We start from the raw sequence: 17286 nt of genomic DNA on the forward strand, positions 1-17286 counted from the left end.
AAAAAAAAAAAAAAAAGATTTTACTTATTGCTTGACCTGTGGTGGCACAGTGGATAAAGCATTGACTTGGAATGCTGAGGTTGCCGGTTCAAAACCCTGGGCTTGCCCGGTCAAGGCACATACAACAAGCAATCAATGAACAACTAAAGTGAAGCAACTATGACTTGATACTTCTTGTTTTCTCCCCTCCTCTCTCTGTAAAATCAATCAATAAAAAAAACCCAAAAAACATTTTGCTTATTGATTTTTAGAGAGAGAGAAAGGGGGAGAAGCAGGAAGCATCAACTCAGTTGTTTCTCACATCTGTCTTGACCTGGCAAGCCCAGGATTTCAAACCAGTGACCTCAATGTTCCAGGTAGAAGTCTTATCCACAGCACCAGCACAGTTCAGGCCACACTAGGCATTTTGTTGATGGAACAAAGAATGCTACAAAACTTGATAGACCTGTTTAGTCAGTACAAACGTTGGAAATGTAGCAAAAGTCATTGGAAATGACAAAGCAATGTTGGCAATATGTGAAGAAAAGTACACATGGTAAATATATATATTATAAGGTCCTGGCCGGTTAGCTCAGTCAGTTAAGAGTATCATCCTGCCTGACCTGTGATGGTGCAGTAGATAAACTGTTGCCCTGGAACGCTGGAGGTCACCGGTTCGAAACCCTGGGCTTGTTTGGTCAAGACACATATGGGAGTTGATGCTTCCTGCTCCTTCCCCTGTTCTCTATATCTCTTTCATTTCTCTCTCTCTCACTCTCTCTCTCTCTCTCTCTAAAAATGAATAAATAAAATCTAAGAAAAAAAAAAGAGTGTCATCCTGAAACGTGGCTGCGGGTTCAATAACAGCAAGTAACCAATGAATGTACGACTGAGTGGAACAATAAATAAATGCTACCCTTTTCCCTCTCCTGTTTCTTTTCCTCTCTCTGTCTCTCTAAAAAAAAATCAATCAATTAAAAAAATTTTAAATGTAGAATAAAAATAATAAAATTAACACTATGTGCCAGTCACTCAATTAAGTGCTTTACTTGTATTAACTCATTTAATTTTAGCCACAATTTTTTTTACAGATATATGCTTTTCTAAAACACCTGCTTTTTTTTTTTTTAAGAGAGAGAGGCCCTGACCGGTTGGCTCAGTGGTAGAGCGTCGGCCTGGTGTGCAGAAGTCCCAGGTTCGATTCCCGGCCAGGGCACACAGGAGAAGCGCCCATCTGCTTCTCCACCCCTCCCCCTCTCCTTCCTCTCTGTCTCTCTCTTCCCCTCAAGCAGCCGAGGCTCCATTGGAGCAAAGATGGCCCGGGCGCTGGGAATGGCTCCTTGGCCACTGCCCCAGGCGCTAGAGTGGCTCTGGTCGCAACAGAGCGACACCCCGGAGGGGCAGAGCATCGCCCCCTGGTGGGTAGAGCGTCGCCCCCTGGTGGACGTGCCAGGTGGATCCCAGTCGGGCGCATGCGGGAGTCTGTCTGACTGTCTCTCCCCGTTTCCAGCTTCAGAAAAATACAAAAAAAAAAAAAAAGAAAGAGAGAGAGAGAGAGGGACAGGCAGGGATAGACAGGCAGGAAAGGAGAGAGATGAGAAGCATCAACTTGCTGTTGCAGCACTTTAGTTGTTCATTGACTGCTTTCTCATACATGCGTTGACTGGGGCCTTCAGCTAAGCTAGTGACCTTTTGCTTGAGCCAGTGTCCTTGGGCTTTAAGTCAGCGACCTTTGGGTTCAATCCGGTGACCATGGAATTATGTCTGTGATCCCTGCACTGAAGCTGGCGACTACATGTTCAAGCTGGTGAGCCTGTGCTCAAGCCGGCAACCTCAAAGTTTCAAACCTAAGTCCTCAGTATCCTAGGCCAGTGCTCTATCCACTGTGCCAGTGCCTGATCAGGCCAGAATAAAATTCTTTTTTTAAATTTATTTTATTTTATTTTTTTACAGAGACAGAGAGACTGTCAGAGAGAGGGATAGATAGGGACAGACAGACAGGAACAGACAGAGATAAGAAGCATCAATCATCAGGGTTTTTGTTTTTTTTTTAGCTTTATTTTTTTATTTATTTATTCATTTTAGAGAGGAGAGGGAGAGAGAGAGAAAGGAGAGATAGAGAGAGAGAAGGGGGGAGGAGCTGGAAGCATCAACTCCCATATGTGCCTTGACCAGGCAAGCCCAGGGTTTCGAACCGGCGACCTCAACATTTCCAGGTCGACACTTTACCCACTGTGCCACCACAGGTCAGGCAATCATCAGGGTTTTTTTTGTTGCGACACCTTAGTTGTTCATTGATTGCTTTCTCATATGTGCCTTGACTGTGGGCCTTCAGCAGACCGAGTAAGCCCTTGCTCAAGCCAGCGACCTTGGGTCCACGCTGGTGAGCCTTGATCAAACCAGATGAGCCCGCACTCAAGCTGGCAACCTCCAGGTCTCGAACCTGGGTCTTTCTGCACCCCAATCTGACGCTCTATCCACTGTGCCACCGCCTGGTCAGGCCCAGAATAATATTCTTGATGGTTGTGATGATTTAACTCAATGACTTTTGCTGCAAATGACTTGAGAAAAAAATGATGAAAGGAAAATTACCTTACACATAATGTCCATGAACTAGAAAGACCAACAGAGGTTTTCAATAGTGAATAAAAAGCATATTATGTTTTCACTGTTTACTTTGAAATATAAAAAAAGATACTTTTACTTTAGAGACTGAATTTTCCAGTGGGCGTTTCTTGTGCTAAATTGTGATAAGGTGCCAAGAAACTGTAAAAGGAAACACCATGTTAGCATTAGTAATGCCATTTTTTTTTAATTTTTTTTTATTTTTTAAAGAATTCCTGGCCCTGGCCAGTTGGCTTAGCGGTAGAGCGTCGGCCTAACGTGCGGAGGACCCGGGTTCGATTCCCGGCCAGGGCACACAGGAGAAGCGCCCATTTGCTTCTCCACCCCTCCACCGCGCCTTCCTCTCTGTCTCTCTCTACCCCTCCCGCAGCCAAGGCTCCATTGGAGCAAAGATGGCCCGGGCGCTGGGGATGGCTCTGTGGCCTCTGCCCCAGGCGCTAGAGTGGCTCTGGTCGCAACATGGCTACGCCCAGGATGGGCAGAGCATCGCCCCCTGGTGGGCAGAGCTTCGCCCCATGGTGGGCGCATGCGGGAGTCTGTCTGACTGTCTCTCCCTGTTTCCGGCTTCAGAAAAATGCAAAAAAAAAAAAAAAAAAAAAGAATTCCTGCTACAATTTTCTTTTTATTTATTTATTTTTTATTTATTCATTTTTAATAAGGAGAGGAGAGGGAGAGACAGAGAGAGAGAGAGAGAGAGAGGAGAGATAGAGAGAGAGAGAGAGAAGGGGGGGAAGGAGCTGGAAGCATCAACTCCTATATGTGCCTTGACCAGGCAAGCCCAGGGTTTCTAACCGGCGACCTCAGCATTTCCAGGTCGACACTTTATCCACTGCGCCACCACAGGTCAGGCAGTAATGCCATTTTTTTTTCTATTTTTTTTTTATTTTTTATTTTTTTCTATTTTTTTTTAATTTTTTTATTTTTTTACAGAGACAGAGAGAGACTCAGAGAGAGGGATAGACAGGGACAGACAGACAGGAACGGAGAGAGATGAGAAGCATCAATCATCAGTTTTTCATTGCGACACCTTAGTTGTTCATTGATTGCTTCTCATATGTGCCTTGACTGTGGGCTTCAGCAGACCAAGTAACCCCTTGCTCAAGCCCGAGACCTTGGGTCCAAGCTGGTGAGCTCCACTCAAACCAGATGAGCCCGCGCTCAAGCTGGCAACCTTGGGGTCTCGAACCTGGGTCCTCCGCATCCCAGTCCGACGCTCTATCCACTGCGCCACCGCCTGGTCAGGCAGTAATGCCATTTTAAAAAGGAAAAGTCAGGCCTCTTACCCCCTCCTTTCTGTGGTGAAAGTTAAGAGAAGAATGCAGGAGGAGGGGCTTGCAAGGACAACTGGGTCAGAGAAGTCATAATTTAACTACAGAGCAAGGAAGATGGAACTTAATCTGAGAACCCCTTCACTTTTTTTTTTTTTTTTTTTTTACAGAGACAGATAGGGACAGACAGACAGGAACAGAGAGAGATGAGATGCATCAATCATTAGTTTCTCCTTGTGACACCTTAGTTGTTCATTGATTGCTTTCTCATATGTGCCTTGACCGGGGGGCTACAGCAGACCCATTGACCCCTTGCTCGAGCCAGCAACCTTGGATCCAAGCTGGTGAGCTTTGCTCAAACCAGATAAGCCTGCGCTCAAGCTGGTGACCTTGGGGTCTCGAACCTGGGTCCTCTGCATCCCAGTCTGACACTCTATCCACTGTGCCACCGCCTGGTCGGGCCACTTCTTTCTTTCTTAAAAGCCTTTAGGGTGTATTAATGTTCTCCTTTTGATAGATCCTATCAATAAACACTGTAACAAAGCAGTAAAATTCAATGAACTTGTTAATGAGATTAATGACTTTTGTGCCATGCTCTCTTCCTCCCAAGCCCAGCCAGCATGTAATTAGGTCTATAAACAGGGGCTACAGAGCCTGACCAGGCGGTGGCACAGTGGATAGAGCGTCGGACTGGGATGCGGAGAACCCAGGTTCGAGACCCCAAGGTCGCCAGCTTGAGTGTGGGCTCATCTGGTTTGAGAAAAAAAAAAAAAAGATAAAGAAAAAAAGCTCACCAGTTTGGACCCAAGGTCTCTGGCTTGAGCAAGGAGTTAGTCTGCTGTAGCACCCTGGTCAAGGCACATATGAGAAAGCAATCAGTGAACAACTAAAGTGCCACAATGAAAAACTGATGATTGATGCTTCTCATCTCTCTGCGTTCCTGTCTGTCCTTATCTATCCCTCTCTCTAACTCTCTCTCTCTGTCTCTGTTAAGGGGGGGGGGGGCTACAGAGTGTGTAAGGGCTGCATGATTGGGGTTTGTCTTACCCCCCTGTAGTCACTGGCCAATAAACTCCTCAAAAATTCATCTGGACTTGGTGTCTTTGGGGAACTTGCTCTTTAATTGAGAGCACTTTACTACAAATTACCAGGTTCACTCTGATGGTCCTTGAACAGAAAACCTTCCTCTACCCAGATAAGTCTAGATGGTAAGATCAAATTGTGTGCTGTCATGTTCCCAAACAAACTTAAGGGCCAAAAAAAAAAAAAAAGGACCATATTTATGCTGTGATATTTGTACAATTAACAAGTCACAATACTAGAATTAAAGGGGACAAAAAGAAGGCTAAAGTTAGCTTGCCTTTTATTACATATGCTTCAATTCTATTTCCTGTGATGATTTTCAACACAAAATCAATAGAGGATCTGAATTTTCAGGAAAAGGAGTAAGAGAATATTACTATGTATGCAAAATCTATTAACCCTCTAAGAGAAACACTATCAGGGCAATTAATCCAAAACAGAAAGGCACTTTATACCTACATTTTCTCTAAATAGTTAACTTTTTTGAGAATTAACTATTTGCCAGCTATGTACAGGCATTATCTCATTTAATTGTCATCATACTACTTGGCATTCATTCATTCATTCCTTTTTTTGAGTGTTCACCTGGCTGAGCACATGGCTGAACACTAAGATTTCAGTAGTGTGTATTATAGGCCTAGGTAAGTCTCAAGCAGCTTAACCTAGTAATTGTATTACCCTCTCCTTCATAGGAGAAAATAGAGGATAGGTTTTGAGAGGTTAATCTACTTGTTCAAGGTTACAGTGTTGGAGTAGCTACAGGAACCAGAGTACTGTATTTCATTTCAAATCTTTGCTCTCAATTAAGCAGTTAATAGAATTCCCTAAGATTTTTGCTAGTGTGATATCTAATTTTTTTTTCAAACACTTTTCCATTAGAGGAAAAAACTTTATAGTTAATGACCTTTCTGCTCCCTTCTTTTTTGTAGTAGTACTGACCTAAGAACAAATGGTGAATTTATACTCTTTAAGACTCTAGGAGGCTCTGGCGTCTGGAACCAAGACCCAAGAGAACGGGGACATCTTTGAAGAAACCAGAGCAGCCGAGATACAAGTCTAGCCTATAAATTCGGGGAGCGGGGATCCAAAGCTGATTCACTGTCCCGAGAAGCAATTTGCTTTTTCGTCTTTGCCATTTTTCCGGTACTTCCAAAGGAGTTTTGAAGCTGGACAGCAGAGGCAGAGCCTACATACTCCACTGCTCCAAAATGCGGGGACATCTCATTTTTATTCTACAGCCCTTAACTCTCTACCCCTGTACGGTCTTTCCTTGCTTTCTCCTATGCGCTTTTCCCTTCGTTTTCATCCTTGGCGGATAATTTATACCTGTTTCCGTCTTAGTCTATCGCCACATGGTCTAGGTTGCCTTATGGCGACCTTGACAGACATCTGGGTGGGAGGCCCGAGGGGAGGGTGGAGGCCGTTAGCTCTGAGCGATAAAACCCTCAGATAGCTGTGAGGAGGCGCCGCGAGGAGGTGGTGACAACTGAGTTCCACTCAGCGTTGTTTTCTAAGAGATTGACAGGAAGTGTACCAACTGCCTTTGCTCTAACAACTTGCGCGATCTCGCGGTACAAGGACGCCAATCCAGGGGGTGGAGTCAAAGGGGCCCCTCTGAAAGGGGGATGGGAATATCTGTGGCGCAATCATTGCGCGAGATTGAGCCATGGTCGCTGGGGCCATTCTTAGATCTCGCGACATTTCGTCCGCTTCATTCTGGAACCGGGGACAGCTTCTCGCGAGAGCCCGTGCTGAGGGCTCTGTGAGGCCCCGTGTGTTTGTGTGTGTGTATGTGTGTTAGTGAATGTGAGTACGGGAAAGCAGCGGCCGCCATTTCAGGGAGTCTGCGGACGCTGTCGCAGAGTTGGAGTCTGAGCTGCCAAAGCCGCCTTCCTGCGCTCCCGCTCGGGCTTCTCTAATCCCATTGTTTCTTTTAGATTCGCTCGGGCCTATCCGCCCTTGGAGCCCGAAATTCGGGCTGGGCGGTACCGCGGCCCGGGCCTAGGGGCTTAACAGTAGCAACAGCGGCGGCGGCAGCAGCAGCAGCCACCTCTTTCCGAATACGAGCACCGCCACGTAAGGTCCAGGGAGTCCGCACAGGTAAGGAGTTGTTGCGGACCCGAGTACTGCCGGAGGTTTTTTAAGGCTTGGTTCTTTTCTGGGTTCAGGTACTTAGGCGGTCTTCAGCGACGCGGGGAGGGCAGGTTTTCGAGAAATCGGCCCCCTTTTGGCGACCGCGCCCTTCTTTTCCGGTCGGGTAGGTTTCAGGGTCCTTGAGTGGCACGAACCCCAGAGACGCTTCGGGCGGATGGCGCCCTATCCCGTCGAGGCCTAGGCGGCCGCGACCTCTCAACATGGCGCCAGCCCAACGCTGCCATGGCACAGCACCCCTCCCAGCCCAGGGAGTTTCCCCTGCCCCTAAAATGGCAGCGGTGTTTTGCGCGGAAAGGGGCGCTGCGGCTCGTGGCTTCCGGGTTCTGTTTTCGGAGGTGATTGCAGGCTTTTTAAAGTCTGTTTTCGTGTGCTCCATCTTAGAGGCATTTCAGCTGTAATTGCATGTCCTGGTGAAGTTTGTCGTGCCGCTTTCGGCATACTAGGGCTTTGAAAAGGCTTTTCTTCCGTTTTGGCGTATTCGAGTGAAATGGGGCATAAATGAAAAATATTTACTCATAGAATTACTTTATTGTTTTTGTAGGCGTTTAGAGAAAATGGCAGACGATATTGATATTGAAGCAATGCTTGAGGCTCCTTACAAGAAGGTGAGAGAAAACACGTCGGTGAGGTTTATATATTTCTTAATTTAGCATTATTCACGAAACTACTGCTGAAATGTAAACTAACTTCCCCGGAGTCCTCTTGATTTATCTTATCAGAGATGCATTACGTATAACTTACAAAAGTAAATATATGATATTGATGTAATAATATTGTGCAGTAGTTTCACTTCAGCGTGATGAATAAATGCCCATCTATCTCTCTTTGTAGACTTGCCTAACGATATCTCACCTCTACTCCCATGAATTCACCTTTGATTCCAGTGTGAACTGTCAATCATAAGGTAGTAATTGAGTGACTTATCGCTGTACCGTGGTCCCCTAGGTAAAATGACTCAACTAAGAATTACCAGCTCCAGTTTGGTATAGCAAAAAAGGTGAATGTAGTGGTTTGGGAAAATAGCAGGGGTCCAAGAATAACAAAATATAACCAGTCTGTGGCAAGCAAATCTTTTAAATAAGTCTTACATGAAGAAATGGGTGAGATTTAAGTTTTTTTCTATATATGTTAAAGACTGGTGACAGTAAAATATTAAAACAGGCAGGTGATGATCTGCTGCTCAGTTAATAATTACTAAAATTCTTGGATCCCTGAATAGAAAAAAAATTTTTTTTTAAGCAGGAGAGGCAGTATCACAACTTAGAGTCACTTGATGACTGTTTTACTGTTCTCCATACTGTTTTATTTTTAATCAGTCCCTGCCATATTCCACACTAAAAACTACAAAGGAATTATTTTGGCAAAGAATAGTAGTCTTTGACCCATTTCAGTGTCAGTAAAAGTCTTTTCATTCTTTCACCAGTCGGTGGTGGAAATAGTATGCATGCATTATCACTGGTGTCACAAACTGTAAGCTTTGTAAGTTAGCAGTTATACTCCTATAACTGATGAGATCAAACTTTACAATAAACATTGCGCTAAACCTTTTTAAAATAATAACATTTGTTTTGGAGTGTATAGCACGACCATGTGGTACCAATTTGGAAGAATTCTTTATAGCTTTAAGTAGTGTGCGTAGTTTTGTAATGCTTAAGACTCTTGAGCTTTCTATTTTAATGTTAAGATTCTTGTGTCTTAGTTTAACATGGATGTAATTCCATGTAAACAGGTATGGAAATAGGAAATGTTTAGGCTGGACTGGTGGATTATTAATTGACTTTCTTGGGTTCTTGGGAGTCAACATTACTAAAGCAGTGTGAATCCCTGTTTGCTTCAGGGCGAGATGTGTGACAGAGGTGGCATCAAGCTCTTACAGTCCCAACCCTCCAACGGAAATGGGCGAAGATCTCAGGAATGGCATCGGTCACAGGAAATCGATAGTGGCTGGCTGCTAGCATGGCCACTTGGGGCTTAGGCAGAAATAGAACCATGGTACTGACCAAAGGGACCATAGCACACGGAATAAAACTCAAAACAGGACTTCATTCATGTTTTAAAGAACTTCTATTTAACCACTTCAACACTGTAAATCTGGATAACTTAATATCTAACTATATAAGAAAGTAAAATTTAACATGTTAATATGCATTTTTTTTTTGTATCTTGACTTAATTTTAAGCAACAAAGTGGTTAAACCCATGCCCATCTAAATTTTTTTATAGCCTTCCATGTTAAATTATGAATAAGTAATTAGTTTTAAAATTGTTTTGTATTTTCTTATTCCTGTTCCCTTTACCCTTTGACAACTTGAAATGTTACCACTTCGTCCTCATGATGTTCTTCTATCAACCCTGCTTAGGATGAGAACAAGTTGAGCAGTGCTAATGGCCATGAAGAACGTAGCAAAAAGTAAGTTTTAAGAAGGGAACTGGGGAGGGGGGTACTTTATGTATTTGGGGTTTTATTAAAGTTCTGTTCCTGTGGCTAAAGCATCAAACGCTCTTTTCCAAAGCTTTTCTTTGCCTTCTTTAGACAGGTGTTTGTTTACCTTTTGGGATGGGAGACTATTTGAGGATCTAAAACTATGGACTCCTTCCCTAGATTTCAGGGACCTTTTGGACAACTTCTCCTCGAAGTCCACTTATGACAGTTTAGATGAGAGTTGTATTAGAGCTTGTCTTTTGTTTTAAGATTATTAACTTGGCTTATTGTTTAGTGATGTTATCAAATTAAGCTAACATCCACTGAAAATGAGTTACGAAGAAGAAAAGGTAATACTCAGGCCAGGGAAGGTATTATTTCTACAGTATCAAAGGAGTCAGAGCTATGAATTATTGAAGCTCCTTGTTACTTAAAGGCCCTTTCTGGCATACAGCTCTATACTTCAGTACTATTTGTGTTTCCCTTAGGTAACTTTTGTTTTTAACTTTTTAAACTGGTAGTGAGAATGAAGTTTTTAAAAATTGAGTGATATAAGGTATATGAGTTAAGTAAGCTAAAATAGTTACTTAGTGCTGCAAAGTAGTTTACTTAGACTTGTACATAATACAGTATACACCATTCTGAGTAACATAAATTAGACCTACTTTATAAGGTTTCTCCTGTTGGAGTTTCCTTTCAGCTCTAAAATTAGTTGATTCTTAGTATCACATGGTGTGTGTTACAAGCATTACATTGTTTATTAGATTGTATATTTGTGATGTCATATTAAAACATTTTGTCATCTTTATGACCCCTTCATACATAATGAAGAATGATAGTGAAATGGCCACTTTTCTTTTTGGCTCTTTTCCTCCTAAGAGCTCAAAGTGCTTTATAATACAGTGCCTTAATAACCTCACAACACCTTTGTTAGGTAGGTTGATAAAATGTATAAAAAGATGAAAAATTGTCAGATGATTTTATTCAGGCTTTGCTACGCCAACCTTTTTTAATTATAATTTCCCTAAAATAATGTAATGGGTAAAAATGATCTAAATTGTAGAAAATGTCTTAACATGTTTTTCTGGTAGAAGTCTGTTATATATATAGTTCCTTACTAAGCACAACAGGTAATGAGTATTAGGTTGGGTTTAGTCTTGAATTGTTAATGTATAAAGCAATCAAGCAGGGATTGTATGGTTTAATGTCACCTGGTTTTAGACCTTTTCCAAAGTAGCTTTCCTGATTAATGGTTCTAATTTGCAATTCTGTAATCCAAACAAAATTTAGGGGAGGAGGTTGTAAATTTAAATTGACTGAAATGATCCAGTCTAGGTATCAGCCCCAGTGAGTGAGTCATGTGCTGAAAGGATGAGGACATACACTTTGGGGTACAGACTTTTTAGTTGTACCTTTCTTAGGTGTCGCTCCTTGCTGTTAATACCATCTCCAATTTTACTTGTTTTCATCCTGCATCTAATTGAGACTACCAGGCTTTTACCAAGGACTCAATGACTGATGCTTAGTTGGCTTTAGCTAATGTAGAGCCTTACGAGAATCAAGAGAATGGACAATTTTCTTTAATTGACCATTGGGATCTTTGTTTAAGAGAAAAACTTAAGAACACTCCCAACTACCATTAGTATCATGAAATGTACAAATTATTTGTCACACTTCTTAGCCTCAAATGTGTACAGCTGATTAAATAAATGACTCCTTGGTTCAGTTGGGAACTTTTTGCCCTTTTTTTGAAACGAATTAATATTTGAAAATAATTTCAAAGTTATCTAGAAGCGAATTTTTGTGTTTAGGGATAGATGCAACATAAAACAAAATGTTCAGTGCTTTAGTTTTAGTGTCTGAACTAAAGGAAAAGGAAGTACCATGTTGCATTTTTCATCCTAAAACTTCATTGTCTTAAAAGCCATTGAGTATTGATTGGGATGCAGTTTTAAGATAGTAAGAAAATAAATATTCTGAGAATTGGGAGTGACTGGTAAATGTTTTCTTTTAAAAAAATAGTCATTCTGATTTTTAATGCATATACTCAGTCATATTCTGATAGTAAAAGGAAATAAGTTTAATATAACACAAATTGGTTATCAATTAGCCTACTTTGGAAAGAGCAATATACCCGAGTTTGGCAAGACCTCAAAGTGTGCTTTTTAAGTACCAGAGCTTGCCTTCATGGGGATGTTATTTGTTAATGTAACTGATTTTGCAGAGTCTAAACCAGCATTGATTTAGTTAAGCTTTTTAGGAATTACTCAAAAAAGGATGACAATAAAATGACACAGTTGAAATATATTGGCTACTGTGGTGTGGATTATCTATAAATTTTGGAATAAATGACTTTTCTATTTTTTTCTTATTTTCCAGAGTACTTTGCATTTAAAATTTAGATCTTCTTACATGGAAGAGGTCAAATCCAGTTATAGCAAAACACCTTTACAGCAGAGGCCATATAACCAAAAAGTCCAAAGGGCCAGCCCAGGGGACCATTTACTTCAATGATGTTCAGTACAAAATTCCACTGCCACTAAAGATATTGGAAAGTCCCTTTTAAGTTGTAACAGGATTTGACTATTAGTATGGATTTATATCCCTTCTTCAGTTAACCTAACACATGTTCTTTGAAGCTGCAATTTGTTATAGAGAAGTATACTGCTTTATTTGCATCCTTTAATTTTTGTCTGGGCTTTTATGCAGAGGATTGTATATTCTGAATGTTTTAGTATGTTGCTGTCTTTTTACTTGTCTGGGGTTGCCTTCAGATGTGGGTGGGGACTCATAAAAAGTCCTAAGAAAACCTTATTTTGAAATTAGCTTTCAAATTTTCAAATCCTTTCCTTTGGTAAAATAAGTTTTGGGTTCAAAAAGGTAAATAGGGAGGTTGGCTGCCTCTCCTCCCGCTATGAGCCTTCTATGAGCAGAGCACAACTTTGTCTCATTTGTGGGAGATAGAGTTACCTTTTACTTTGTCCCCTAATTGATTATGTTTAGGACTTGCAATTGTAGCTATTGCACAGAATTCTTTTAAGAGGTAGTGTCAGGCTTTTTTAGGCAACAGAGTTAGAATGTTACCTGTTGCCCTTCTGGGCATTGCTTTGATGACTTCTATATAAATAATGAGTGTAGCCTAATTTTCTGTCATGTGCTACTTAGCATATACATTTCTGACAGTCAGGTGGATTATCTTGAAATTTTAGACAAAGTTTCTGCCTCCTTGGAAAGCTCTACATCTCCTTGTGATTGGAGTGTGGGTTTCAAGATTCCAGAAGGTGGGTGTCTTCATTTTCTATTTTCAATGCACTCTAAGATGACCTGCTTACAGGTTCTCTGAGGCAGACTTCAATTGCTCTTGTGCTAAATAACTTTACTTTTGATAAGGTCTAAACAGTTAAATGAAATTTTCATATGATGTAGAGTTGTCAAAATGTTTACTCTTTTAGCCACTACAAATTGACATTTTAGTGGAATACGTTTATTTTGAAATGTCTTTCAATTTATATTGAAATATCTGAAGGCACCTCTAAAATTTGGGTGATGGCACAGATCGTAAGATTTAACTGAAATGAGTGGGTGGTATGCTGTGAAGACAGAAATGAACAAAGATATGACTGACTGGCTTTTTTACCTTTCAGAGTTTGAGATTTTATAAAGATTTATATAGATGTTGCTTGTTATTTTGATTGCACCCCACAGGCTTTTATAAACTTTCATAAAAATGGCATATTCCATTTTCTGGTATACTCATTATTGAAATGGTCACAATAAAGTCTAGGAGTGTTAGAAAGCATTTAACTGCATTACTTTTCTGTCCTTTGTCATTACCTGTAATTTTACTCATGAAAACCAAAGTATTGATGTCTCTATGGCCTGTTGCAAGTATTAAATATTTACATGTATGAATTGGCTTAAGTGAAATTAGTGTATTTAATGAAAATTTTTATATATGGTTCAGCACTAATATTTAAATGTTAACATATCCTAACTGATTTATTATTGTGTCCTATGGATTACAGTAATACTTGTTGGCCAGTTACATGATTATATGATGGTCAGACTTTCAGTTCAGGTTTTGATCCATACCAATTGATCAGTCCTTTCCTCGTTAAAACTGTCACTGACACTCAGGAGATCAATGTAGTCCTTGCTCTCTGAAATTATTCTGTCAACTGAATGTTGGTTTTCAGTAGTAGAAGGCAAAGGTTGGGTGTTGTTTACCTTACCTAGGAATTATTTTTTCTTAAATAATGATTATCATTGTATGATACTAAAAGCCAAATACATTCACACAAAAAAATATTAGAAGTTCTGACCATAAAAGGAAGTATATTTTGGCATTCTTAAACTAGCAAGGTAATGGTGACATTTTCTTTTCTTCTCAGGAGGAAAAAAAGCAAAAGCAGAAGTCGTAGTCATGAACGGAAAAGAAGCAAAAGTAAGGAACGGAAGCGAAGCAGAGATAGAGAAAGGAAAAAAAGCAAAAGCCGTGAAAGGAAGCGAAGTAGAAGCAAAGAAAGGAGAAGGAGTCGTTCGAGAAGTCGAGACCGCCGATTCAGAGGCCGCTACCGAAGTCCCTAGTATGTAACTTAATTATGGTGGTTTTAGTTTGAGAGTCATTTGCTTGCTAGTATCCAGGTGACAATTTAGGCCTGAGTGATTTGAACTGTGAAATTTTACTTTTCATTCTGATTAGTTAAAAAGTATTAAATAAGGATATTGAGTCAAGTAGAAAATTGTGTGGACAAATACATAACTTTTTTTAAAATTCAAGCATACAGATTATTTTGTTATTCCATAATAAAAGTATTTTAGCTGTATGCCAGTCCAAACGACGAAAGCACTAGAGTGCTTTAAAATAAAAGATTTGCTATTTAGTGCCAAATACTTCAAGCTTAAAGGTGTGAACATTTATTGAACATAAGTTTATTCAAGAGTTAAAGCTCAGATGAATGAAAGTTACAAATATGTACATTTAGATCTGTAATTAGTTAACAGAGATGTCTACGTGGCTGTTCTCAGCTGAAATGACAAACCCTTTTGTGAACTTGGTGTGTGCTCCTGGATAATGATGATTTGGTGTGGGGGGGGCTTGTAACATTTTGTATTTAAGGATTTTTTTTTCTAATAGCTAAACGTGCTTTAAATGTTAAATCACTGGAAAAGTTGGATGTGGTTATTTTAAGTTGCAAACAGTTTCATTAAAGTAATTTTTTTTTTTCATTTTTCCTAAGCTGTAAACGGGGAGGCAGTCAGACTCCCGCATGCGCCCGACTGGGATCCAGGGGGCGATGTTCTGCCCCTCTGGGGCATCGCTCTGTTGCATCCAGAGCCATTCTAGCGCCTGAGGCAGAGGCCAGAGCCATCCCCAGCGCCCGGGCCATCTTTGCTCCAATGGAGCCTCAGCTGCGGGAGGGGAAGAGAGAGACAGAGAGGAAGGAGAGGGGGAGGGGTGGAGAAGCAGATGGGCGCTTCTCCTGTGTGCCCTGGCCGGGAATCGAACCCAGGACTCCTACACGCCAGGCTGACGCTCTACCGCTTTAAAGTCATTTTTTAAAAACCTCACCGTATTAAGAACTGGGAAGAGCCTACCTACAACTTACAGACAGGGCTGAATCTGGCAGTCCTTAGTGGTTTTCTCTTACCTTGCTGTTTTAAACTAGGAGGCATATTAAAATGAATTTTTCTAACTTCAAAACTTGAATGGTTGAGCCCTGGCCATTTGGCTCAGTGGTAAAGCGTCGGCCTGGCGTGCAGAAGTCCTGGGATCGATTCCCAGACAAGGCACACAGGAGAAGCGCCCATTTGCTTCTTCACCCCTCCCCCTCCTTCCTCTCTGTCTCTCTCTTACCCTCCTGCAGTCGAGGCTCCACTGGAGCAAAGATGGCCCGGGCGCTGGGGATGGCTCCTTGGCCTCTGCCCCAGGCACTAGAGTGGCTCTGGTGGTGGCAGAGCGACGCCCTGGAGGGGCAGAGCATCGCCCCCTGGTGGGCGTGCCCATTGGATCCTGGGTCAGGTGCATGTGGGAGTCTGTCTGTCTCTCCCCATTTCCAGCTTCAGAAAAATACAAAAAAAACCACACTTGAATGGTTGAGTGGAATTCAAAGACAAACAGTGAAATCAGAGCCTTGGTTCTGTCACTTGGGCAGGTTAACACTCTAAGCCGCGGTTCTCAACCTGTGGGTGCAACCCCGCCGGTGTCACGACCCCCTGGTTGAGAACTGCTGCTCTAAGCTTTACTTTTCTGAACTTTTAAAAAGAGGTAACAATCAACAGAAGAATATTAATGAGCATTAAGAAGAGAGTGTAACTGAGGCCACTATACTGCTATTCACAGAAGGTTTTGGTATTTGAAGCCATTAAAGTATCACTTATTTCAGATGCTTTATTAGAAACACTTCACTTTTTGCCCAGTTTATCAAAGTTTACTGCATTCTCTTTTATAAGAAGGAATGAAATAAGATGAAAAAGGATTACCTCAATAAATCTTGAATATTGTTTTCTCTGTTGAGGGACAAATATTTGAAGTCAGCCTGTGATCCTGGTGTGACTTATATTATTTTAGTTTTTATATTTGGTTTCAGGTAGTTTTTAAGTAATGGAGGCAAAAATTGGGACTTTTATCATTAAAGGGGAAGAAAATATACATTCTTATTTGAACTTTGATTTAACCAGGAAATGTCACTGAATAAATGTGAAGGACCCATTTATTTAATTCAAAATTTATTTGGAACTACTTGGATATTGTAGAATTCATGAAAATGATTACAAATGTGGATCACAGATCACTAAGTTAGGTATTTCATCCTTCTGGAAAAGAATCACAGGATGAGTACTAGGAGACACTAGGGAACATCTGGCTGTCCAGATTTCAAAACAAAAGGCCCAAAACTACTGGGCCTTCATAGAGTTATTTTGAATACGGAATAAATCTGTAGTTCAGAATGGTTGCCGTTTTTTAGTATTTATTTTTTTGTGTTATTTTTTCCTTAGAATAGTTGCCATTTTGATCTTTGAAAACACTTTAATACTGGGGTAGTTGACCTTTTTATACCTACCGCCCAATTTTATATCTCTGTTAGTGGTAGAATTTTCTAACTACCTACCGGTTCCACAGTAATGGTGATTTATAAAGTAGGGAAGTACAGCAAGTTAAAGCATATAATAGTAATTACTTACCAAGTACTTTATGTCGGATTTTCGCTAAGTTTGGCAGAATAAATCTTTATAAAACAACTTACTATAGTTAAAACTATATTTTTATTTATACTTTGGTTGTTCCGCTACTGCCTGCCATGAAAGCTGGAACGCCCACTAATGGGTGGTAGGGACCAGGTCGACTACCACTGCTTTAATGTCAAGTCTTGAAAAATATGTTTTGAGGAATTGAACTTTCTTCACCTCTTTACTATGTAATATTTCGTTACAAAGAAGTGAAGAATGATGTGTTAAATGTGGTTTTTATGCAGTCCCTGAGAAATGCTATTAAATGGAAGTTTGGAATTTCATGATTGTGTAAAGAACTAGTCTTATTTTTATAAAAGTTCCTCAAGAAAACATGAATATTGTATATGTACATAGCTGTAACATGTTCCTGAGAAGGGATGTGTAAAGAAACACGCCAAATTATTAATCAAGTTCAGGATGATTTATTTTCACTTTTGTGTTTTGGTTTTTATTTATTTTTATTATTATTATTATTATTTGTATTTTTCTGAAGCAGGAAACGGGGAGAGATAGTCAGACAGAC

At 40.7% G+C, this 17286-nt stretch overlaps 1 protein-coding gene and 1 non-coding gene across 8 annotated transcripts in view; both read left to right on the plus strand.

The window, feature by feature from the left end:
- The first annotated feature begins 2822 nt into the window (after positions 1-2822).
- On the plus strand, positions 2823-2898 carry TRNAV-AAC (transfer RNA valine (anticodon AAC)). Its single transcript has one exon. It is a non-coding gene; the product is annotated as a tRNA-Val (tRNA).
- A 3837-nt stretch (positions 2899-6735) lies between these two features.
- Positions 6736-17286, plus strand: part of RBM39 (RNA binding motif protein 39) — a 40909-nt gene continuing 30358 nt past the window's right edge. For 2 of the 7 annotated variants that reach the window (XM_066383979.1, XM_066383981.1), the window contains exons 1-4: positions 6737-7055; positions 7651-7732; positions 9469-9518; positions 13922-14116. In XM_066383979.1, coding sequence (XP_066240076.1) covers positions 7664-7732; positions 9469-9518; positions 13922-14116 — 314 coding nt within the window. In that variant the 5' untranslated portion in view covers positions 6737-7055; positions 7651-7663. Of the gene's footprint in view, positions 7056-7650; positions 7733-7940; positions 8014-9468; positions 9523-12739; positions 12816-13921; positions 14117-17286 lie in introns of those variants that run through there. The other 5 variants (XM_066383980.1, XM_066383983.1, XM_066383982.1 and 2 more) reach the window with 4 other exon arrangements.

This window comes from Saccopteryx leptura, chromosome 5, assembly GCF_036850995.1.
Source record: "Saccopteryx leptura isolate mSacLep1 chromosome 5, mSacLep1_pri_phased_curated, whole genome shotgun sequence".
NCBI lineage: Eukaryota > Metazoa > Chordata > Mammalia > Chiroptera > Emballonuridae > Saccopteryx > Saccopteryx leptura.